Here is a 26,120-nt window from a genome sequence, read left to right as displayed (position 1 = left end):
AACTACAAACTAATACAGTTTCTGAATTTTGTAGACATAAAAAAAACATAGTAAATGTTAAAAAATATATATGTATATGAAAATAGGTAATACTTCACATAGTTTTATGTTGAACTATTAGAATAAAATTTATAGTAAAAGTTAAATATATATATATATATATGTATATATATATATATGTATATATATATGCAAATAGGTAATCTTCACATGGTCTTATGTTAAACCATCAGAATACACAGATACATACTTCTTTCTAATATTAAAAAAAAATACTAAGTTAGAAATGAGTAACATTTTTTTTGTCTATTACAACATTTAATCGAGTACATGTATCAGTTGATCACTATTAATTTCTACAAACCATAAACAAATATAAAATTAGCTATTATTACCTTCGGAATCATATATAATCTGGATACATTTTGTTTTGGAGGGAAAAATTTCGTCCATATTTTAATTGTGTTGAAAACGTGACTACTATTTTAATTTATTTTGGAGATTTTATATTTGTTTATATTTTGCATAGATTATACTAACATCGATAATGGTATTGAATAATAATAATAACATTGAAGTTAACGTATAATACTAACTAACACATGCAGGGGAAATGCTTGCGCGGAGCTTTGAGCGTATTTTTTTTTTAAATTTCATATTGCTTAACATTCAAGAAGATTATCATATTTTGGCATCTCGAATTTATTCATCGGGGAAGAGATCTCTCGGCAGATCAGGTTCAGCGACGGACATAAAGACCGTGTACGTTTTCTGAATGGAAAAAAAAAGTATCAGTTTAAAGTTAAATCAAATCAATAAACATTTTTACGAGTTAAATAAGACGACATAGACGAGATATTCATTAAATGATTATACAAGTGAAATAAGAGGGACTGCGGTTTGATGACGTGCTCACGCGCACCTGCAGGCGCGCGTGGGCGGCGAGGCGGCGGCGGCGGCGGCCCGCGGGCGGCTCCGCCTGCGTCGCCTGCCGCGCCGCGTTCTCCCGAATGATCTGGTCGGCGCGCAGGCGCAGGATCTGAGCCGCCTCCTTGTGGTATTCGAGCGCGGAGTCGAGGTCGTCGCGCGACAGCACGAACAGAGTGGAGTATCCGCGGGATCTGTAGCGAGGTTCGAGTCGGAATGACCTGTGCCGTATTCAATTTCAACTAATCGAGCGACTAGAACGTTGAAACTTAATACGCATACCTTTACCGAAACACGACAGTACCTCACCGCCAAAGATCAGTACTTGGTATTGCCGTGTTCCGATTTGATGGGTGAACGAGCCAATCTAAATACGGGCACAAGGGACATAGAAACTTCGTTCCATCGGTTTTTGTGCGCCACCAAGTTGGCGGTGGCGACCACTTACCATCGGTTGGCGCATGGAGCACCTATTTTATATAAAGAAAACGTGCAAGACTTTTGCTTTTTTACGTTAATAATATTAAATAAAGAACATAAAAACGACTTACAAAAAATGCTGTGAAAATTATTGGCGCCCAAGGTGGGACTAAGATTCGTTTACCTAACAGTAGCAGTCCGACGTCGTAGGCCTTCAATCCCGAGCAAACTTATTTCTCCAAATACCGAACCAGTCTTCAAAAACGCTACAACTTCCTTCTCATCAGCTGACATCACCTAAGTCACAAAACATTATGCAATTAATGGATACCTATTTTGAAAGTTATTATTAAAATATTAAACTAAATCTTACGAGAAAATATTCGTATAAACAAAGCTACACTAGTAAACTTTATTGCGATTATTATTTATCGCATAATGAGCCCATACCTTCAGTCACATCCACGGAGATCTCGATTGATCGCGGGTTCAAATCCGGACAAATACATTGAGTTTTTCATGTCCTAAATTTGTGTAAATCTTAAAACCTGTATTAGTCGAAACAAATTCTGATTAGCATTATAAGCCGTCAAGTTGCATCAGCCAAGCAAACGCGACGGATAAAACGAAAAGTAAAGCGGTCGCCCGGCGATGTAGTACGAACGAGTTTTAACTACCCCCTATAGATACACCTCCACCGGATACAGGTTCGGTGGTCCCGGATTCGAATCCCGGGTCGGGCCGATAAATTGACAGTATAGTAGCTTGAAGTCAAACCGTCGGTAATGTTAACCGTCCCGTCCCTCGAAAAATGTAAAGAACATCTCTGGTCTACCCCTAACCTATCTAGGATCATGTACGATTTCGGGACAGATATACTTCTGTATTTGCGCACAATTGGCTAGTCTCTGAAATTAACCGCCGTAGCCGAAACTCTATATTATACATGTTTATAGGATAACATAAAGGAACAGAGCGTATCCTCACTAGGCACTCCCCGCTCTTGACGATGTACATGTGGTGGCCGACGTCCCCGCGCCGCACCACCACGTCGCCCGGCAGGTAGGACACGGGCTTCAGCTGCAGCACCAGGTCGCGCAGCAGCGACGACGAGCAGTCGCGGAACAGCTGCACCTGCGGGCCGGACTCGACTGTTGTACTCGATCTTAGACAAACCTCCTTAAAGTCTACAACGAAACTTAGAAAAGTACCGTATCAAGTTTACCGCCAATGAGGCTAATATTTAGTAAAATTCTATATTATGTCACGGTTGTATTATGCGCAAGCGATCCCGTGCAGCACCCTCCCCCCGAAGAGAAGAGGGTTACCGCTCGTTTTATTCCAATGCACTAGTCGCCGGTGAGTCCAACATACGCCCCCCCCCCCACTAGCTTTACGTGGAGAAATGAGTAAATGCATTTTTCCAACGATATAAAAAATAGAAAAATTATACAAAGGTTAGACGTTTCAAATAAATTATTTAGTTGTATATGTACGTCGTATATATGTAATATAAATATCTTGATTTGGATTGTTACCTGACTCAAAATCGACATGTGCACATAAAGAGCTACGTCTCGTTTCATGTTGTAAGGGAGCAAGTTCAAAATTCTCGATTCATCTGGAAATACAATTGGTAGCTGTACATTTTCCAAAGTCACAAAGAATCCCAGAAGACAAACAAAATTATCGCTATTGTAAACAAAAATTACTCAATCAGTGACTTGAAATAATAGCAAACATTTGAAATATAACTGCTTGCGAGTTTTATAACCTAGAAAACTAAAGAATAGATCGACAAAAACGACGCCCAGTTTCTCACGCCGGCTTCCCTCCGACCTGAAGTACTTTCTGAAGTATGAATAATAATGTGCAATACTTCGAGATAAAACGGAAAACAAAACATATACATATATAAAAGAAAGCTCTTCAGTAAAATCTCAACGGAAACAATGTATTGAAATTCATTCAATGTAATGTGTAAACTAAACATTGCGCTTTTGGAGTAAATCAAATGGTAAATTTATATCATAATCCGCCTGCCCTTATCCCAACTTTATTTCGGGTCGGCGCAGCATGTCTGTCAAATGATAAATTTACCTCTCATTAATAATTCGGGAGACTTTATTATAGAAACATATATGTCAAAAATAACAATATTGTCTGTCTGTATGACCACATCGCTCGGAAACCGTTTATTGGTTACTTTAAACGTAGTATGTATAGCCTGGACTATTAAAACAGTCAAGTAACTTAATGTAGATACGTACGGTTCTTATATGTTATGGAAAATAGTCAACTAACCGAAGCACCGCTGCTGGTTCCAGGTGAAGTTAAACCAGCAAGCTATGCGACGCTGTACAGAGAGCGGCAAGTTCAGCTTGCGCAAGTACCAGGAACAGGCGTCAACGCTCATGCGATATTCAGTCTGTTAAGTTGAAATTCGTCCATAAGCCTTACAGAATATTGTTAGACTTTTATTATGATATTAGTTTAATATAATTCATTTTTAATTTATTGGCCTTCTTTTAAAATAAGAAAGAAAGTTTAAAGGTTATAATATGTAAAGATAAATATGTAGCTTTATGCATAGAAAAAATATATTCCGTGTCTATTCTATTGTCCTATTGCCCACAGAAGTTAGCGACTCTTGCCATTGCATTAAAATTAAAAAATATAAAAAACAAGTGAATGTTAAAGTAATCGCATATGATGTGAAATAATGAACATCTAACTTGTTATTAAGCATTATATTCGCTCGGAAAATGTGTTGGTATCATCAATGGCCATCTCTAAAACCGCGCGCGGTCATTGGTCAAAATCAAAAAGCGCGCTTCCTCGGCTTCCTGTTACACACTTCCGTCCCTTTTTACGATATCACTCCCACAGATTGCAGGAAAGCGAGAGGAAATATAATACATATCAAAAATAGAACATAACAATTCATATTATTTTTTAGTGAACCTTCATTTTACCTTATTGTACCAACTCATCGATCAATAAAAAACGTTAAATGATAGTTGAAATATTATACTAACGTACATAATGTCAAATGATTCGAAAATTATTGCAATTAAAAATTTAGTAATATTTAACAAACAAATGTAAACATATTGATTTAATCTATCCTGTAAGGTAAAAATGAAGGTTTTCCTACTCACCCTCACTTTAGTAGCCGTAGCGATGATATCTCTTATCTGACCAATGAGCAGTGCGAACACGAACACGCCCATCAGCCAAGCTGCCGTCATGAACAGATACTCCGCAGGTTTTTCCGGCTTCGGGTTCTTGCCTGATAAAGTATTTTATTTCAACGAAAATGTAGATATGCTAAGTATAGAATACCTATTGTTATTATAATATTGTAAAGACTCAAGAATTATTTAGGTCATTTGCTTTTAACACATTATCGAGAACCGAGACGGCCCAGTGATTATATCATGTGCATCGTAACCGATTATTGTGGTTTCAAGCCCAGGCAAGTACCACTGAATTATAATGTGCTTATTTTGTATTTATAATTAATCGCGTGCTCAGCGGGCAAGTAAAACATCGTAAGGGAACCTGCATGTGTCTAATTTCAACGAAATACTGAATCCACTAATCCGCATTGGAGCAGCGCCGTGGAATATGCCCCTATCTTTCCCCCCTTAGACCAGCAGTGGGGAATTTACAGGCTGTCCATGTGTACATTACTAAAGATTTCAGTAAAAAAACTATCTTATAAATAAATACAAAAGAAACAAGGAAAATAACAACACGTATGCATCTTACCGATGGAAGTCGCGGTCTTGGTAGCGAAATAGAAACAGCGGATGTAAGCGTTGCCCCGGTTGTCGTACACCCAGCCGTCGGAGCCGAGCCCGATGTAGGAGCTCATCAGGTAATACGCGCACGCGTTCAGGTGGATCAAGTAGAAGATGTAGAACAATGTTTTACCGACACGCACCTTAAACGTTTTGCCGTCTTAGTGATATATATGATATCACTGTCAACTTATTTGGATATGAGGTGAGATATATCCTAACGAATCACTTGAGATTCAAGAAAAGAACTAGTTTTTGGATTATTATATGAAAAACCATTTAACATGAATTTACTTAAGAGATTTTCTGATAAACCAGCTGGAAACGTTCCATAAAATATAAAACCTACCTAAAAGTTTGGTCGATCGTCTTAAAATAAATAAATTGATTAAAAAAAAACTTACCACATAAGGACAATGTAAAACCCGGTCCATTGCGCGGTGGAATTCCCAGAACGTTTGCAATTTCAGTAACCTCGGAAGGCGCAGGATCACCATCTCGGTACCAAAGTATAGGTACAAAATATCCAACGGCAGAAGAGACAAAACGTCGAACTGTAATAAGTTCAAGTTGCTATATTTTTTTTTATTGGGCTCATTTTGACTCCGATAAATGATGTACTAAGGTTTAATGCTTATTGTCAAGGGAAGCACTAAACGAGTTCGACTTACTTTATATTGCAGCTTCTTCTGATAGTTTTTCTTGGTCTCTACCGTATCCTTAACCATGAACCCTTCGTGCAGATACATCTTCCGTGGTTTAAAGAACATCACGTCGAGCAAATAAATCGCATCGCAGAAATAGTCGGCCGTCATCCACCAGGCGAGGTTCGCCGGAGTTTGGTAAGGGAAAGAGGCGCGGAGAGCGATACACCAGGCGTTGTAGCTGTAGCAGAACGTGACGAGGAGGAGCCAAGCTATGTAGCTCTTGCCTAACGAAAACACGATTTTAAGGAATTTAGCTATTTCATGTTCGTGAATAATTTGTTTTCTATAATATTCATAATTTTTATTTTTTATTATAATTGTGTACTTGATTAATATATTCATATTATGTGTAATACATTATATCATGAGTGTGTCTTGTCAAAATAAATAACACATAAATATTTTTTTTACTTTTAATCTGTCTTTTACGTCTGTTCGGTTGTTTTCTACCATAAGTACTACTTTTGTAGTGCAGTTTATTTTAATAAATGATATTTCTTCTAACATTTCATTAACTGTAAACTTTATTGCTAAAATATAACGGCGGATATAATTAATCAATAACGTACTGATTCACAATAATTACATAAACAAACCATGTGATTATACATATATATTACGTCATACTTTTCAAAAGATCGTATCGAACGATATTTTTTATTTAACGTCTTTTTATAACTTAATAGACGCCCAGCAGTGCCGGTAATAAGTTACGCTAAATTGACTTCTAAAAAATTCTACCTATTATTGTCACTAAGAGAAAACTAATAGGATCGTTACGAAAAATATTTTTTTTTAATGATTTAATTTATATCTACATTATTTACTACTATACTATACTATATACACCTCAGTTCAATCGAAAAATAAAGAATTTAATTTGTGCTAATTTCTATTTTTATGGTAGGTAAGTATATCTTATTGGTTTTATTAATTATATAATAAATACTTAGTTAAAAAAATGTATTCTCTCATCTCTCATTATTTATTTAATTTATATTTTTAATACCTACTGTGCAATATGATAGTGTATAGTGAGACGGCCTACAAGTAGTAGAACTTTTGCCTGGATAAGTTTAAAATATAATTTTTATTTTGATGTAATATTCTATCAGTTGGTTGTCCTAATGAATAAATATTATTTTAAAACTTACTTTGAGAGTCGATAGTTTTCGAAGGATCGAAAAACGGCAGCAATTTAAAACCTTTGAATTTTTTCCACTGCATTGGAGAAGGCGGGTCAAATTGGAGCGTTTCCACCAACTGCACTTTCTTCACTGGTTTTTCAGGCCTAGTTTAATTATAATTACGATGAATAGCAATTGTACGATACAAGTAACAAAACAAAACAAAATAATTGAGCTTCCTGGAAACTTTAGATAATAAAGATTAGACACATCAATATTCATAATTGAACTGAGCATCAGACAACCAAAATCAAAACATTCTTTATTCGAGTAGGCTCATAAAAGAACTTTTGAATCGTCGTGTTCTAGTGTTGAATTAAATATAAAGCTAACCGGTTCAGAAAGTAGATTCTTCTACCGTAAAGAACCGGCAAAAAAACAGTAGATACTCTTTTCCACCATTTTCCTTACAGAGTGTGTCAGTAAAGTACAATTATTTTTTTATATATCCTGCCTAGAAATCAATAAATACTAATTCCACGCTTTTTAACTTTAATATAATCTTGTATTGAGTATCGTTTTCGGAATCGACCAACAAACAAACACTAAAACCCAGATCACATCAAGCACTCAATACACTCAACTTCGACATGTTTGACTTATCACTTGAATTCAAAAATACATATTTTTAAACGAATTGTCAAGCTTACTTTATCTCATAGGTTTCGACTGATTCATCATCATCATCATCATCATAGAGGTCTTTTAATTCCGTTTCATAATCCGTGATTCTTGTCTCCAGCTTGAAATGTTCAATGGATTCGCTCCGGAAGAAATGAACCCTTTGGGAAAGAAGGATAGATAAATACAAGTAATCTACAGCGTGTTCATTTATTACTCCAAAACCAAAATAAATTGTACTATAAATTACATCAATATGTACTTACTTCTTACGTTCTTCCTTTTCATCTTTTATCGTGGTCGTTGATTCGATTGAATGGGTTTCTCTTATTCTGTAAAAGTTGAAAAAGTTGTAATGCGATGTTTGAGGCAAATAAGCATTTTTTTAAATCTCTTTAAGATTAAAAAAAAAATCATAACGACTAAATATTTTGATATCAGTGAAACAATTAAAGTCCTTTAATATAGTTATCTCACAATTCGCAATCTATGTTGCTCTAATATTGTAATAAGGTTAGTATTTTGTCTAAAGTATTTTCAGCTATAGTTAAATTCAAACAGTAAATGGAATATTTAATTGTTATAACGATATCTGATATTTAGATAACTCATATACTCTTCTGCTCTTCCACTATTTATATGAATATAAATAAAGAAATATTAACATAGTGCGCGTCGGAGTGGCCTCAGGAGTCCCCCATGAATCGAAAGGCCCACTAGCAATGGCTGACTTCGCAAGCTGGCTGTCGGTGGACGACGGATGAACCGTGTGCTGTTAAAAATAATATTTGTGTTACAAATTATATATTTATATATATCATCGTATATATATACCATGTTAATTCTCTTGGTTGGCATGTGTAGGTCAAATCTATGTATACATGATCACTTACCGTGCGATAGATAATTTGGTATGCTTTTAATTGAAAATGAAAAATAGATAAGACACATTTAAGCTTACCCAGATAAAATATCTCCATCTTTATCTATTTTTGTATGTCATCTAGACGCATCTTTTATATTAATAGTTTATATGAAACTTAAGGCGTGGACATCGTTCAAGAGTTTACGACCACTACAAGGAGATCATAAAGCGGCTAAGTGGTTATTTGAATCTAAGCTTAGTGTGTATATTATATATTCAACAAGGAAGTATCTAAAGAAAATATTGTAGTAGTATATATGTAGTTTTAACACACACACATGCATAGATTCTGTGTATGATAAGGCGAGTATAATCAGAAGCTGACTAGCAGTCTTGGCCGCCTAAGGCCGTTCCTCGTAAATGCCAGCCGCCCCTTAAATTCTGCTAATTTAGCGGCGTCGAAATGTAAAATTAAGCCATTGCATTTAGTTCATGTATATTTATATATTTATTTGAAGGTAAAACCTATAATTTATTATTTAAAGTTATTTTCATCGAGTCAATAACTTTACGAGGATTAATTGATCTGGGACAAGTTTATGATTTTATATTTCGCTGCTCCAAATGTGACACATTTAGACGGACAAGAAATCCACTCGGCCAGTGAGGAGAGTTGTGGGTTGACACCCAAATCACGTCTAGCTTTTGACACAGCAAATGTATTAAATCGTCACAATCTATTTTCTTTAAGAAATACGCTTCAATATTAAGTAAGGCTAGATCATTTAACCTGTTTGCATCATTTTGTAAAGGCTATATCGTTGTGCTCAATGCTAAATGTTGCCGAGTAATAATGTGCACGCCAAATCCTAGTCATCATAAAGGCAAGTTCGCGACTAGTTATTAATGGATTTATTATGTAAGTAATTGTATTACTTGTGCACTTTGCATTCTAGAACAGTATCAAAACTTATGGTCATGCAGGGTATAAATCATTTAAATATTTAGGAACTCGATGTAAGTGTCATCTGTATTATGGAGTAACTCCTTCTTTTCACCGGCTTTTCAAGTTATGAACTCCTTTACTTTAATGCCTCTTAGTATAAATTGAACGTTTTTAATTAAATTTGTTCTTTTTTGTTTCTTTTGATTACAGTAGAAATTTTATAGTTACGGTTAAGATCGCTTCTATATACATTCTATGTAAAACATAAATTGATCAAGCGCATTCCTTAAATATTGTAAATAAGTAAGTAATGCTAAGTCAAATGAACGAAAATATAGAACAAAAATTCAGTCACCCTTGTATTAATTTATAGCCTGTGTGTCCATCGGTCATACAGAATACTGTTTACACCGCAATAGGAAAGTATAGGCGTAGTTTCGTATTCAAATCACACGGTTACGGAGGTTAATGGGCCGTCCTTGCTCGTGTACCTGCCTCGTTGTATACGATATTTCGATTACAGATTTGAATATTATTACGCTTAGAATTGTCTCGATTATAAAATATTTTAGCTTAAAAAGTAGTAATATTACATGTAAAAAATATATTTGATAATTATTGAAAATTGATTTCTGAAAATAAAAAGCAATGACATTTTATAACATAAATATATATTTGATAATTATTGAAAATTGATTTCTGAAAATAAAAAGCAATGACATTTTATAACATAAATATATATTTGATAATTATTGAAAATTGATTTCTGAAAATAAAAAGCAATGACATTTTATAACATAAATATATATTTGATAATTATTGAAAATTGATTTCTGAAAATAAAAAGCAATGTCATTTTATAACATAAATATATATTTGATAATTATTGAAAATTGATTTCTGAAAATAAAAAGCAATGACATTTTTAAGTAGATACAATAAAGTAATTGTTCTCGTGAAAAAGACATTCGTAGATAATGTCGAAATATCGAGCTCCACCAAATGAAAATAAAAAACATGGTAAATATCCCGTTTCAAATACTTATAGTAATAAAAATAAGCATATTAATTTAAAATCTTTTAAAGTAATTTTTGTTTGCAATAAAAATAAAATGAAAATATAATTTATTAAGATTTAATTAATTATTATCCAGGACTTGATGAATATCGTATATGTAGTTTAATATGATATTGGGGATCTATTTCACTAATAAGTAATAGGACCCGCCCTGCCCTTCGGACGTGTGAGTAATTAATTTACTTAAGATCGACTAACAATGTCACTCACCCTCAAAAACACTAAAAACAGTACGCGATAATTTATACGCTAAATTACAAAAATAAGAATAATTATAATAAGATACAGTCTTCATTTTTGTATAATATTTTTTACAATTATTTTATTTTAATAATTATATTATTTTGGAAAAAGTGTAATGTCGAAAAGATCATCCGATTACAATTCATAAATATAAGGAAGTATTGAAAAAATAATTTCTAGCGCGAGATAATTGAAAAATAAAATTATTATTAGAAATTACTGATACCCATTTATTATATGGCAGGTTATGGCACTAAAAATTTAGTGTAACTTTCCTAGGTAACCACTTTACAAGAATTTCCACAATTTCCTGAACAGTTGCGGATTATCCATAAAAACATCCGAGATAGATTTTCGCAAATGACTTAATAATCTATTTCAAGTTCATTCTCACCTTAGTTTAATTTTATAAACGCTTAACACGAACAATTATATGTAAAAGGCGCGATGAGTCATTTATGTATTTGGATATTCAACCGTACGCTTAAATATATTTTTATATCATATTTGGGATATTGTTCATCAAAGCCGTACACCGCCTTTTTGTCACGCTAGGTCTTGTTCCATGAGGCATAGTGGTAAATCCGAAGATTACCGACTCGTCTGTTACCTGAATAGATTTGTTATTTGAAGGCGCGCATCTCCACGTTAAGTATCGGTCTTAGGTGCGTGAGATAACTTACGGAAGAATAAGGACGATTACATTTGTTTATAATCAAACGGTGACATTAAATATCGGTAGAGACAATAATTCCTCATCCATCAAAAAAATCAGCACTACCCACTAAATACATGTTCTGTTAGCAAACAGCAACAGTTAGTATTGTTGTGTTCCGGTTGGAAGGGGAGTGAGCCAGCGCAACTACAACGCACAAGGTACATAACACCTTAGTTCCTAAAATTGGTGTCATATTGGCGATGTAAAGGATGGTTAATAATATTAGTACGCATAGTTCCAGTGACTACGGGCGCTGGTTCCACTTACCACCAAGTGGCCTTAGGACCGGATTAACTATGTCGGAGCCCCTAATATATCTTTACTATCACAACGCAATTTTATTCATAATGAATACTATTTTTTTACTATAATATGGCAAAGACATTTATCATCAATTTAATTAAAAATGATTTTTTTTAAAGCCTTATAGGTACCCATCCCCGCATAGTCCCTTGGTGAACCAAAAATTGCGATCCTTCCTAATCCTAAATGGCCTATTTGTCAGTCTTACTATCTATCCAAATATTAATAATAATAATAGACTATACTTAAAGCAATTGTTTGTATATATATTAAACACTGCTTAGGTATACGATTGTATTCAAAAGACACTAATGAGTAATTAGTATTGCGAGACGGCTAGTATTGAAGTCGCGTGTTACTGAGTCGTATAAAACAATCGAGCTTAATTGCGGGGCTAAGTCAGGCCGCAGATTAAATAATGATTGTTTGTTGTTTTAAATTCATAGGAAAATTCTAATGAATAAAAAAAGCAAAATAAAATTAATAAGTTTTTATTTCTAGAGCATTAGAAAAGTCCACAAAACAGATTTCGCATTGTAATCTTGATGTTATTATTTCTTATTTGTTCAATGTAACTACCTTTGTTTATTAAATAATAAAAACTATATTATAAAAAAAAATAGAATTATTCGAAAGAATATAATTTATACGAAAAATAACTTTAACATAAAATAAAACAGAACTATCATCATGATGTAAATAATTCTTTATAGAATTAGGAAATATAAATAATATTTTTTAATCGTAGCATACCCGTGTCCCGTATCTATACATCAAAAACTATTTGTTTCAATTCATTCGAAGACTAAAGTAAATTTAGTTTAATCGAATCGATTAAGGCTGTTTTGCAAGTAAAGATAAAATTGTTAATTAATTGTCTCGACTAAAATAATTACAATTAGTTACTCGTATACTTTTAAATAACGTCAAACTTACCACATCTACTTCTATTTCCATTGTATCAAATCACATGTTTACGTACTTAATAAAAAAGTATATATAAACTTTAAGTAAACGCCGCGACGGTGAAAATTGGCTAAATTTTCCGAACACGTTCGGTCGGCGCGTCCAAACTACTTGACTGACCAGTAAAGAAAAGCTAAGTGCACACAATAGCTTATGTCAGGGCTGTCAACTTGAATGGTTTAGCGTAGCATTAGTTCCAAAATAAGATGAAATTGTTGAATACAATCCAACATGTTAAGTAGTGATGGAATTTAAACCATTGTTTTATAAATGTAAGGTATAATTTTAAAGGTTGACTACTTTATCAATGAACTACAATTTTTCATTGGCAAACATATTTATACACAGTTAAACCGAACAAATAATAATATTAAGTTAACTCAACAGTAGATCGGAATTTTAGTAATTTTATTTTAATATCTATTTATAAACTGGTTACATATTAAGTGAGAACCCTATTATATTCCCAACTGGCGATGGTGATGAGGCGCAGGGTACGGCGCGCAGAAATTAAAGAATAAATCTCATTGTACTATAAAGGCGGAAGAAAACAGTTCCATAGTTTAAAGCACCATTACATTTGTGGCGAAATATATAAGCAGACAACATTGAAATTTCGTTTAATTAAACCAAAACATGGCTTCTTTTTGTCTCGAGGATGCAGGGCAAGTAAAAATATTATTACAAAATAAATTTACGGTAGGTACTTATTAGTTATGTATGTAACGTCTTTTTTTTCTAATTTTCTATCGTATTAGACATTAATTTAAACGATGTCATAAATTGTTCAAATTCAGTAGGTACCAACATAGATAGATTTAAAAAACGCGTTCAAAAATCATATCATATTATTATGAAAAACTTATGTTATCTTTAGACCTAAACCTCATGTTGCGAATAATTCTTAACGATTAATTGAAATATATTTATGTACTTAAAAGAGAAACTACCAATACAACTATAATTGTTATCAGTTTGCGCATAAAATCAATAGGCTCTTCGTATTGATTTAAAATGGTACCTTCATACTTCGCAGCTAAATTAATATATAGTGCATAATATTATTAAAAATTTCAATACGCTGTTATTTTCTAATTTATTCAGCTATATGATAATAGAAAAAAAAATAATAAACCATAAAATTAATTCCTGCTTACTTGCCATTTTTAATTCGTAGGTATATACGAAAAATTAAAATAAAACATTTGGAATACATATAAGAACTTACCCTTTTGAATCTGTTGAACATGTTGACCGCAATTTTACAGAATCTTAATGAGATTACTATTTTATTGTAGCAATATATCTCCGCCCATTAAAATCACCATTGACAATACATAACTAACTACATAGCGGCTAGAAACATCGATATCACTGCACTAGTTGTACGAATACCCATTCCACTAAATGATTATAATACGAACATATCTGAAAACACTATATCAATGTTACCATACAAGCTTTCTCTGTACATTTCCTTTAGCCGTATTATAACTTATTGCCTGTGAGGGTTCAAGTAAATATTTGCCGTGATACCTGTATATTCTGAATGTTGTGATTATATTGCAAGTGCCTAGATTTTGAAGCGAAGGCAGCGCTTACCAGAAATTGAACTAAGCATTCAGTTATTTTTATTTAAATTTAAAAATAATATTCATTTATAACCTTTTTTTCTTCAATATTATTTTATTATTTAGGTAATTTTTTTAAAAATATTATAAAAACATCAGCTGGATCAAACTCTTTAGAAGACTTACTTTAAAGCGCTGAAAGAAGCTTTTTGAACCAAACATATACTGCGCGCGCACAAATGAGCTTGCATTTCAATTGCTCTACTCTAAAGCGATAACGGTTGAATGACAAAAATATGATTCATATTAAAAAGGTCATATTAGTTTTATATGTCTTGTCTAACCTATATATAAATTCGAACATTATATTATTTGAAATATTGAAAAATTTGGTAATATTTCAATATTTCAAACCTTTGGTAATATTATTTTTTTGCGTGAACAGGAATGTTTTGATTTTAACATTGACGTTATAGATATTAGATACTATACATACGAATATGTATATGAATTGTCAAATATTGAATTATATCGAAACTATAATATCCCGGTAAAAAGACCGAGATATAAAAATAATTATATGTTTGTTCATTATTTATTAAAAATACCTTGCTTTTATTTTTAAGTATGATAAATGTGCCCTCTATTTCATTTTATTTCTCTAAGATAATATAATTTTTTAAAATGGACATAGGTGAGTTTTTTCGTTTGTAAACATAGTACCTCAATGTTTGGTCTTTTGCTCCCTTATTTTTTTTAAAAGTGTAATGTAATAAAAATAAGTATTATATATTACTGTAAATATTTTTTCTGTCATATATGTATTTGTGTTACATGTTTAAAATGATTTAAATTTTAATAGATTTAAAATTAAAAAAGCAAGTCAGTTCTGACCAACTAAACGCATTATTGGATTTCTTGAAAGAGCATAAGGAGCTGGCCAAAGGTTTGATCAGAGGCCGACGTGGAAAACTAAATACATTGAAATTGTGGAATCTGTGTGCTAAAAAACTTAATGTACTTAAGGATGGTGCAACAAAAGATGGAAAAGGTTGGTCAAAGGTAAATATACAAAGTTTTGAGCTTAAATTATAAACTTGCTATTTTAATTTCATAATAGTATTGTTTAAAATAAAAATAATTAAACATTTATTGAGATAAATACAATAATGTCTTCAGTATTGGTGTGACTGGAAATACAGAGTGCGAAGGCGAGCTCTGGAACAAAAATCCTCTAAACAAAGCAAAAATTTCTCTCTGGAAAATTCTACACCCTTATCAACACTGGAAGAAGAAATTTTGAAATTAATCGGCCCGGGTGCTTTAGATACTGTAGTGATAAAATTGGATCCTTTAGCAGAGACGGTAAGTAAATTTATATATTTCAAACTAAACTTCAATGTTGCTCCTCAAAACCAAAGTTACATGACTATTACTTGATACATTTTTTTTAATATACATGTTGACATTGATCACCAAAATAATTGTCATTTTTCAGGATATCGATGAAGCTGATAACATAATAGAAAAAAATTCACATGCTGAATATACAGGTAATAATAAAATATACCTACATTTATTAAACTATGCTAGAAATAATCTTAAATTATATTTAACATAGAATTTTATGAAGCAAGCTATTTCCATAGATGAAATAAATAAAATATTCAAGTCATTTTGTAAGTTAATCACTCATCATTATCATTATTAAATACATATTTATTATTGTATAATAACAAACAATATTATACAATAATAAATATGTATTTAATAATATTGATATTTAACCTACTTCAAAAAGAGTGTTCTCAATCTGTTTTGGTATATTTTTTAGACGACAATTCCCATCATTATTAAGATAAGTGACACCGGAATAGTTAATAAGATTGTAATTGGAATGGTAAGAATTAGCACCAGGAAAAGTGACAAGAAAATGGTCATGTTATTGACACTTAAAAATAAATAGGTATTTTTATAAACAATATTTTCATGTATTAATTTATTTTTAATATAATTGTAATTTTATTATAATTTATTCATATAAAATTACCTTTCTTTCTTTTGTTTTTATCTACCATTTTTAGGTTGCCTAAAAATGAAAGAAGAGATCTCTGTCATTGCAATAAGGCTGTCTGTTGAATATCATTATTGCTTGTAATTTATGTCTTAAGTAAATTGGTGTACAATAAAAAAACTGTATTTTATTGTGTTTTCAGGAACACAACCGAAGTTAATAAGTGGCAGAAAAAGACGACATACATCTAGAGATCTTGATGATTCAGACAACATTAGAGAGATTTCCTGTGATAGAAAACCTGAGCTACCTGCCAATATAGATGATTCAGGTATTTTGGTAATTTTTGTCATTGGACATTAATTGTCATGTGATTAAAGTAAATTGTTACTTATTTGTTTATGACATAATTCTTATATAGCTTGTATTTATATAAGGCATAATATTGATAAGCTTAAACATTATAAAAGTACTAAATAAAAAAAGGGTTAAAATATATATTGGAATTGATTGCAACATTATAAATAAGCATCATTCAGCACATCAAATTGGGACTTTAATGGGATTTATTTTGTAAAATTTAATACTACAAAATTTTTTTTAATATTTTAAAGTTTTATTACAGATCACAATGATGCAAAAGAATTTTTGCGTTTGGAAAAAGAAAAGTTGGAATATGCTAAAAAATCTCAAGAATCATTACAAACAATATCTTCTGAAATAACAAGGCTTGCTGATGTCATGAGTCATATCAGAGATGTATTAATCAATAATAGAATAAATGTTTAAAAAGCTATTACTAAGTAGATACTAAAAAAATACAATAAAATAATTGATCTCCACGGCGGGGAATCGAACCCCGGTCTCCCGCGTGACAGGCGGGGATACTTACCACTATACTACCGAGGATTGTGGTATTAAATGTGAAATTTAGAATCTAGTTTGTCATTATAAGTTATGTATAAGAATTAGTAGTATATTTATAAGTTATTATTTCTGCATTTGTTTTTATTATTAACCCCTAACTATCTACCCGCTGACTCACTCACTCACCGACACTAGCGGTACGGTTTCAGTCAATAACTGAGCCTTTATTTCTCGTGCTTTAAAGTACCTGTTTTATCTACCTTATCTAGAAGGTTTCGCTCTTGGAGGTTATATTGGCTCATTCCGTTTATCGAATCTAAGGATAATTGTTATTAATATATTTTTATTCCAATTTTCTGCTAATAAATACAATTTTTGAGTTTAACGAATTTTAGAGTCTACTTTCCGAACTAGTAGTAGGTATATTCAGATTGAACTGACTTGAAAGACATAAATTATTAAATGTATTGATAAAAGCCAACCGTAGTTAAGTATATTTGGTTTATTTAATCTGTATTGTCAATAATTTTGTGTTCTATATATTAAAAATAAACGCGCTCTAATTTTAAATATATTAATAAAAACTGTTTCTTTGTTTCGGTTCATTCTAATTTGTTAACAGGTCACTATTAAAGTGTTATACATACCTAATAACATGAAAAATATGTAGTCTTGGCTTTTATGCAAATTTTAAACTCATCTTTGCTTTCAATCCACTTCTATGTAGTTTATATAAGAGTAAGCCTTGGTACTTTAAAAATTGGCTATAATATATCATCAACAAATATGTCAAATTATAATAAGTATGTAATCACAACGACACCTTTAGTGTTAAAGTTTTGAGTGTTTGGTCGGAATCCCAAAACGTGCGTAGGTAACGCTTATAAAGTTTTTAATATTCGTTCCAGTTGTGGTAGGGTTTCATCAGATTACACTGATTATCACCCCAACCAGATTAGGTTCGACCCCACATTGTTTATTATATAATCTCAAAATCGGCCCTCTGTCCGACATTTATTACACATACTATTTATATAACTATGTATATCTATGTCGTTAATAATACATAAATATATATGTATATCATGAAAAAATATATTTTAATTTTGTAAAAAAAAAAACTGTTTCTTTAAGCACTTGTGCATAAAAAATACTTAAACGAATGTTACTAAAAGTACTATTTAAAATACTCAAAATAAGTAAAGAAATTGTAGATCTAACCTTTTTTCTACAATTATATTAGATAGATGTAGTTTTCATACTTATTGCTAATAAGTAACATGAACTTGTGAGTCTTCAATTTTTTTTTGTCTTGCCACTACCCTCTTACCTTCACCACTTAATGAGAATACTTACAAAGTTACAAATACAAATAACCCATTTGAACGTCTGCCCTTCCGTATTAAATAAAATAAAAAAATACATATTAATATTATTTGGTCATTATTTCGTTGCATCACAAATATAACTGAGACGAAATTTCCTCGTTGTGAATGAGCGTAATAATACCAAAACGTGTCGGGATCAAGTAGTTCAAGTGATAATATAGATATGTTTATATCAAATATGTTGTTGGTCAAGTACGAGGCGCGTAATAATAGCCTTCAATTAAGTATAGGCGGTGTTAGTTTATTGCGTGTATTTTATAACGATAGACTAATATTACACATCTAATTTTATGAATGATATGTCCATAAAAGTCCAAATATGTTTAAAACTGTGATATTTCTTATTCTTTATACTGGCATAGCGTCATACAGGTAAGTTACTTATATTTTTAATTCTTTAATAGTAACACACTCAGGTTTATACTAATTATTTTTTAATTTGTTAGTTATTCCTTAGTAATATGTGACAATAATTTATAATAATTTTTAATATGATATTATAATATTATGTTTTACTGTACCCTTTTGAATTTAGTCTGGAGCTTAATAGCTTTTAAAAAAAGACTCCGCGTGATAGACAATCGATTTAATGGCGCGTGAAGTTACATGATATTATTAGGAAGCATTTATATTCTTCTGTACATCTTACTCAATTTATATATATGTATATAAGAATATATATATTTTGTGACTATATTAAAATAATAAAAAAATGTACAACTTTTATTTTCAGCGCTTACGGTAAAGTCATAATAACTGAAGAAAAACTTCCCGTTATATCGAATAATTTGATCCCAAAAGAGACAAAACCTATTCCTGCAATACAAATAGAATTGCCAGTTTATAAAGAAATTTTACATAAAATTATACCTCCGAAAAAAGATCAACCGAAAACTATAAAAATAGTAGCGACGACAATTAGCAATAATACACTGAATACAAATGAAAGTATAGCTGCTCCAACTGAAAGTCCGAAGAAATGTCAAACAGATAATTTAATCGATAATGTCCTAGGTTCAGATGAAAGTATACCATGTGAAGTTCCAGTTAAAGCAGATAATGGCACTGCGCTAATATTAACACCTTTTATAGAGAAAGGCCAAATTGAAGAAGCCCGAAATGCCAGTATAGTTAATTCAGATATATTTTTGGGATATCAAAGTTATTCTGGTTTTCTGACAGTGAATAAAACGTACAATTCAAATATTTTCTTTTGGTATTTTCCCGTGGAAGGAAAACCTGTCAATGAAACTCCTTGGATAATCTGGCTTCAAGGAGGACCCGGTGCATCGAGTATGACTGGGCTTTTCGATGAAATAGGACCATTTAAAGTAAATCCAGCTGGAACTTTAAAGAGTAAGATTATATTTCCTCAACAAATTGTGATAATGAAATATATATATATGCTCAATACATATCTTTTTTTGCAGAGAACCAATTTACGTGGTTGCAGAATCATTCTCTTGTATTTATCGACAACCCTGTTGGTACTGGTTACAGTTTCACTGAGCACGTTGATGGATATGTACAGGATATGTCTACTGTAATTACTAACATTACATGATTATTGTTTATATTTTTAGCCCTTATTGTTCATTGTAATTAGGTTATTTTCAGTACGGTATCCATTTACACGAAGCCGTACAGCAATTGGTCCAGCTGTATCCAGAGTTAAGATCGGCGCCACTGTTTATCGCAGGAGAATCTTATGGTGGAAAATATGTTCCAGCACTCGCGATGGAACTCCATAAACATAAAGATTTGCCTGGATTAGATATTAATTTAGAGGCGAGTGAAAACATTTTATTAATAAAACATAAATCGTGCTTGACAGCAAACTTACCTAATGTCGATATTATTATTTTTATAGATATATCGTTTTTAATGTTAATTTAAAAAGTAGGACATTATTAATTTAGCGATTGTGAACTGATTTTGATAATTATTTTTATCTTTGATCTGACTGATTCGTAAGATTTAGACAAAAAAATCCCCTACTAAAGATTTTTTTTTATGTTATAGGGGGCAAACGAGCAGCAGGCTCACCTGATGGAAAGTTATTACCACCGCCCATGGACATCTGCCTTGCCTTAAAAATGCCTTAAAAATGGCGCTGTTGTGGATTTTCGGACATCTAGGTGGTGCGGGTGACATTTAGAATTTTGACGAAATGTCCGAAGGTGAAATTCAGCTGCCGGGATTAATCCAAACAATTCCTCGGAACATTCCCCGTGGAAGATTCGGTAGAAGATGCAGAGTGATCCAACATCTCTACGCAGAGCCAAAGGATCGAGCAGATCAGAAAGGGCTTGATCGTCATTAATTCGAGTTGCTCTACGTTGGATACGGTCAAAAGGAAGGAGCTGGTACTGGGAAGCACCCGCCCAGAGGTAAGAGCAGTACTCCATGTGAGGCCGAATTTGCGCCTTGTATAGTCTTAGGCGATGAGCCGACGTGAAATATTGTCTTGCCTTGCTGAGCACACCGAGCTTTTTTGACGCCAATTTGGCTTTGCCTTCCAATTGACCGCGGAACTGAACGAGGCTCGAAATATCAACGCCAAGTATTCCGATACTAGCTGTGGCGGCTATCAGAATGTTCTCAAATCGTGGAGATACGACGAATGGTGTTTTTTTGGCGGCTAACGCCCAAACTTGCGTCTTTTTGGGGTTGAAGTGGTTTAGGTTTAGCCGGCCCCAGTTAGAGACTTTGTTTAACGAAGACTCGATCTCAGACACAAGTTTGTTCCGGTTTTCTTCGACGTTTTCCCGAGAAATATTAGCACGGCCGGTGTATGAGGTGTCTACGGTACTGTCGTCTGCATAGCAGTGAATGTTACTGATTTGCAACAAGTCATTGATATGCAGAAGAAACAGAGTGGGTGATAGAATGCAGCCTTGTGGAACACCAACATTGACGAATTTTTGGTCGGAGCATGCACCGTCGACAACGACCTTGATGCTCCGATCTGCCAAAAAGCTGGTAATCCATTGCATAATTTCCCGAGAAGCCCATAGGAACGAAGCTTCGAAAGAAGCGCTTTGTGCCGCACGCGATTGAAGGCCTTCGCTACGTCCAGACTGGCTGCTAATGCCTCCCCCTTGCTCTCAACTGCTTCCGCCCATTTATGAGTAAGGTAAACTAGAAGAGTACAGGCTGAGCGACCCTGACGGAAACCGTACTGGTGGTCACTAATCAGCTGGTACTCCTCTAGATACCGCAGGAGCTGGCAGCTTACAATGGACTCCATTACCTTGGAGAACAAGGGGGTGATGGCTATAGGCCTATAATTGGACGGGTCTGAGCGGTTACCCTTTTTAGGAATCGGATGCACTAAAGCAATCTTCCAGGAGATCGGGACGACGCCTAATGCGTAGGATAGCCAGAAAAGACGCGTTAAGACCGGTGCCAACTCGGGAGCACATGTCCGTAGCACGATTGGAGGGATGCCATCGGGTCCACTCGACTTATGAATGTCCAAGGAAAGAAGTGTTTTACGAACTGCACTTTGCCGGAATTTAACCTCCGGCATCGTGGTGTCACATCGCGGGATTGTTGGTGGTGATTTTCCTTGGTCATCCAGAGTCGAATTCGACGCGAAGAGAGAGCCTAAAAGATCAGCTTTCTTCTTCGCGGTATGCGCCAATAACTCACCGTTCTTGTGCAGAGATGGAAAGGAAGGCTGACAGAAATTCCCTAAAACAGCCTTAGCGAGAGACCAGAACGCACGTGTTCCTGAAGGGATACGCACCAGTCTCTCGCCAATTCTGCCAATGAACTCCGACTTCGCCTTAGCAATCACAATTTTGAAGGACCTAGAGGCAGAGTTATATTCCTTTCTGAATGCGCTGGTATTTACATCACGAGACGCCGATGCATTAGCCCAGTCATGGTAACGTTCCCATTTTCGGTGTGAGGCCGTTTTGCAGAAACCACCAAACCAGGGCTGGGACTTGCCACCGATGGGCACCGCAGAATATGGAATTAATAGTTCAGTAACAGAGTCAGCAATAACGCTCGGATCATCCGGCGAGAAACGAACCTGCCCCCATGGGTAGGATGCAAAGAAGGACCGTATCCCATCCCAATCTGCTGACTTGTAGTGCCACACGCGGCGGCAGCCCACGAAACGAGGTCGTGAGAACCGCGCAACCGGCACTGTACTCCGAACGAGACAGTGGTCTGACGAGCCCAGAGGAGGATACGATACGACGATAACCTGATAGTTATTCGGATGGGGAGTCAGCAGAAGGTTCAACAGGGAAGGTGTATGATCCTCCACGTCTGGTATTCGCGTTGGCAAAGAGACTAGTTGTGTCAGATCATATGCTAAAGCGGAGTCGAGAACAGATCTACCCGCATGATCGGTAGTGCATGATCCAAGCCATTCGGCATGGTGGGCATTAAAATCGCCAAGAACTACGATCTCTGCGGATGGGATCTGCTGCAGCACGGAATCTGTAGCCATTTGGACGTGCTCGACCAGTCGGTCGGTTTCGGCATTACCGCTAGTGGACCTATAAAGGCACGCGTAGATTCGCGGATGGTCGTCGCAATCTACACGCAGCCAGATAATCGATAGGTCCTGCCCTTCAAGGCTGCCAAGGCGTCGAAAGCAGATATCATCTCTGACATAAACGCATACCCCAGCTCGTGGTACAAAGGAATGTTCCAATTTATATCCGGGGTAGGAAAGAAAAGTCGTATCGGCAGGAGAGGATATCTGGGTCTCGGTAAGAAAGAGCAAGGCCGGCTTCGCTGTCTCAAGGTGAAAGTGAACGGCGTTCAATTTGAGTCCCCTTATGTTGCAGAAGTCCACAGTGAGGGTGGTAGGGGTTGCCTTATGATGCCTGCTCCTGCCCCGGACAGTGGCGAGCGCAAAATTCCCCCCCCCCAGAATTCGGAGAGCTGCCTGGGCATCCCTGCTCAGGTGGTGTACGGTCCTGAGCATGGATGCCCAGAGAGGGATTCTCCACCGCAGTCGCTGATGGTACCCTCCTGGGGTAATGAAACCCAATTCTGCACAACCATCATGTTGGGGGGGGGGGTCTCCGGGTCTCTCACATACCAGACGAAACGCGGTAGCATAGTTACTGACGTAATGACGTAATGACATAATGACGGTTTTAAGTTAGAGAGTGGTACTTCCCCAGGCGTGCCGGCCCATTCGGCTGCAACCCGAAAGTATGCAGTGTGGCACTACCACTTGAAAAGATGGAAAACTATATTTCCCTATTCGGCGCAGTTTTGAGTAACTCGTTTGGAGTGGTGTAGGTACCTAACATAACAATAAAATAAAATAAAGACTTATTATATTTACTACAACAAAGGTTTCAAAAATATGCACGGATATTCAAACTTGACCTAAAAATATAAAGATAATATTAACAAACGAAATAACTAACTAATTACTTTGTTTAATTTTTGTTTTTCTACATTCCAGGGTTTGATTATAGGAAACGCTTACGTGGACCCGAAAATGATATCACATGTAACCCTTCCTTTCTACTACTTCGGACTCCTCAATAAAGAACAACTCAAGATAGTGGATCCTTTACTAAAATCATTCCAATCAGACATAGCATCAAATAACAGCATAGCGGCAAAGAACGTAAGGCACGAGTTAATCTATATAAGAACTAATATATATATAATTCTATTTTATAAGCTACTTTTATACATATGTTTTAGTATAAATAGTTATACAATCAATTATATTTGGTATGGTTTTTATTGTTAAATAATTATTATAACATGCATTGAAGTCGATGTATATATACGGGGTATTTATTGCTCTTTACCCCGTACAATTTTGTCACGTTACTATTCTATAAATTTACTAACATATATTTAATTCTTATAAGTAAATAACTTTAAAAATACAAAACAACAACAGAAATTGAGAACAGATGAAATCAAGTCTATTAAATTGGTTTCCGTTACAGAAATGGAACAGTCTCATCGCAGTCTTACTCTTCCTATCGCATCAGAAACAAGCGTACAATTTCTTAAAAGACGATCTACCTGTGGGTCGTTACATAAACTTCCTCAAAACATCGGAAGTTAAGAAGGCGTTACACGTGGGCGACATAAAGTTTTCGTTCGTTAACATGACGGTCAACTCGCGAATGTCGCCCGACTTCTTGAGCAGTTCCAAGCGTCTGTTCGAAGAGCTACTTGTAGACTATCGAGTTCTGGCTTATTGGTAGGTAGCTAACTGTCGTAACATATTCATAAGGATATTTACTTACAAAAAATCATACATATATTGTAGTATCACCATATATAACATATACCATTACACATGTATAATTATATAATACTATGCCTAACCTTGAAAATTCTGATTAAAATAATGATTTCTGATTGAAGTGGGCAGTTGGACCAAATGCTGCCGTGCGTGTTCACGTCCGAGCACTACCGCACCTGGCAGTGGAACGGCAGTGCGGAGTTCCTCGAGGCGACGCGATATCCCTACATCTACAACGCCAAGCGGGCTGGGTCAGTACCTACCGTATACAAGATAACATTCACGTGAAATCAAATATATTTATAATCCTTTCCTACAGGTATCACAAAAGCGGCGGTCACCTGACGGAGGTAGTGATTCGCGGCGCCGGTCACATGGTGCCGGTGGACGAACCGGCACCTACTCAGAATCTGGTCGCGCGCTGGACACACAACAAACCCCTCAGTCAACGGTTCGGGCTTCTAGAAGGTTCCTATGTCCAGGAGTTCGTTAAAAACAGCTCCATGATATACTTGTGATTAAAGATCGAATGTTTTTAAAATAATAAATATAAATTGTAATCACTTATACTATATGTGTATAAATAATAAATAATTATTTGAAAATGTTCACATTATACGCCTACAGTTATTTTTGCCCATTACACTGCTGGATGAATTAATGATACTTAGGTTAAATATGGATATTTGGTAACTTAATTCCTAAATAAATTATCATCATATATCTACATTATCCTTTCTTTGTATAAGATTAGGCTTCGGTTTCGGCTAAACCTTTGGTCGAAGCCGAAGGTCTTAGTAAGCGCTGAAATTGAACGAAGTGTGACGTTGCACGAGAGCGCAATGGAAGAGGCGATGGTCGGGGTTCGGGGGTCACACTAAATTGCGTCGGCGGAATGCCTTCGCCAGTAGTCAATCAAATCATAATAAGTTCGTAAGCTCATTTAATTATCCAATCAATGTAGTTTTAATTAAAAAGTTCTTGAGATCTAATAATGTTAAATGATGGTAACTTTTATTTGGTAAAACACTGATTATATTTATAATTATATTGTACCTAGTTAAACGAACTTCCATATCGACCTTATTTCAGATACGTTACTTAATATAACTTTGATAAGCAGACAGATAAGTTAACATAATTCATGATCATCATAATTCATGATCATCATAATTCAAATTATAGTCCTTATTTCATATATTAGAGATCTGTGCAATGTATAGATTACATTGATTTGGCAGAT

The 26,120-nt window shown here is 34.3% G+C and overlaps 3 protein-coding genes and 1 non-coding gene across 5 annotated transcripts; 2 read left to right on the top strand and 2 right to left on the bottom strand.

Annotated features, from left to right (window-relative positions):
- Positions 1–279: 279 nt before the first annotated feature.
- Cngb (Cyclic nucleotide-gated ion channel subunit B) lies at positions 280–14,344 on the bottom strand. 2 transcript variants are annotated; one of them, XM_026632191.2, is made up of 15 exons: positions 14,016–14,344; positions 8,334–8,440; positions 7,935–8,000; positions 7,698–7,829; positions 7,015–7,151; positions 5,825–6,084; positions 5,558–5,707; positions 5,122–5,296; positions 4,509–4,639; positions 3,652–3,775; positions 2,886–2,968; positions 2,335–2,481; positions 1,532–1,644; positions 923–1,121; positions 280–771 (listed from the first exon to the last, which is right to left on the bottom strand). In XM_026632191.2, exons 1-15 carry the CDS (start codon positions 14,034–14,036, stop codon positions 703–705), a joined length of 1,914 nt encoding a protein of 637 aa, XP_026487976.2. In that variant the 5' UTR covers positions 14,037–14,344; the 3' UTR covers positions 280–702. The 2 variants fall into 2 exon arrangements, with proteins under 2 accessions (XP_026487976.2, XP_026487974.2); XM_026632189.2 differs by lacking the exon at positions 14,016–14,344 and adding an exon at positions 12,758–12,913.
- Positions 14,345–14,892: 548 nt separating this feature from the next.
- On the top strand, positions 14,893–17,164 carry LOC113394778 (uncharacterized). The gene is made up of 6 exons (XM_026632201.2): positions 14,893–15,052; positions 15,221–15,420; positions 15,538–15,723; positions 15,857–15,911; positions 16,575–16,703; positions 16,998–17,164. Exons 1-6 carry the CDS (start codon positions 15,043–15,045, stop codon positions 17,159–17,161), a joined length of 744 nt encoding a protein of 247 aa, XP_026487986.1. The 5' UTR covers positions 14,893–15,042; the 3' UTR covers positions 17,162–17,164.
- A 45-nt stretch (positions 17,165–17,209) lies between these two features.
- Positions 17,210–17,281, bottom strand: Trnad-guc (transfer RNA aspartic acid (anticodon GUC)). Its single transcript has one exon. It is a non-coding gene; the product is annotated as a tRNA-Asp (tRNA).
- Positions 17,282–18,835: 1,554 nt separating this feature from the next.
- LOC113394515 (venom serine carboxypeptidase-like) lies at positions 18,836–25,493 on the top strand. Its single transcript, XM_026631858.2, has 8 exons — positions 18,836–18,999; positions 19,361–19,983; positions 20,058–20,170; positions 20,245–20,415; positions 24,071–24,238; positions 24,573–24,832; positions 25,000–25,128; positions 25,197–25,493. Exons 1-8 carry the CDS (start codon positions 18,947–18,949, stop codon positions 25,393–25,395), a joined length of 1,716 nt encoding a protein of 571 aa, XP_026487643.2. The 5' UTR covers positions 18,836–18,946; the 3' UTR covers positions 25,396–25,493.
- The last annotated feature ends 627 nt before the right edge of the window (positions 25,494–26,120 follow it).

The sequence above is a fragment of the Vanessa tameamea genome, chromosome 4 (genome assembly GCF_037043105.1).
Source record: "Vanessa tameamea isolate UH-Manoa-2023 chromosome 4, ilVanTame1 primary haplotype, whole genome shotgun sequence".
Lineage (NCBI taxonomy): Eukaryota > Metazoa > Arthropoda > Insecta > Lepidoptera > Nymphalidae > Vanessa > Vanessa tameamea.
Note: the sequence above shows the minus strand (reverse complement) of the source record. Positions and strands in the feature narration are given on the sequence as shown.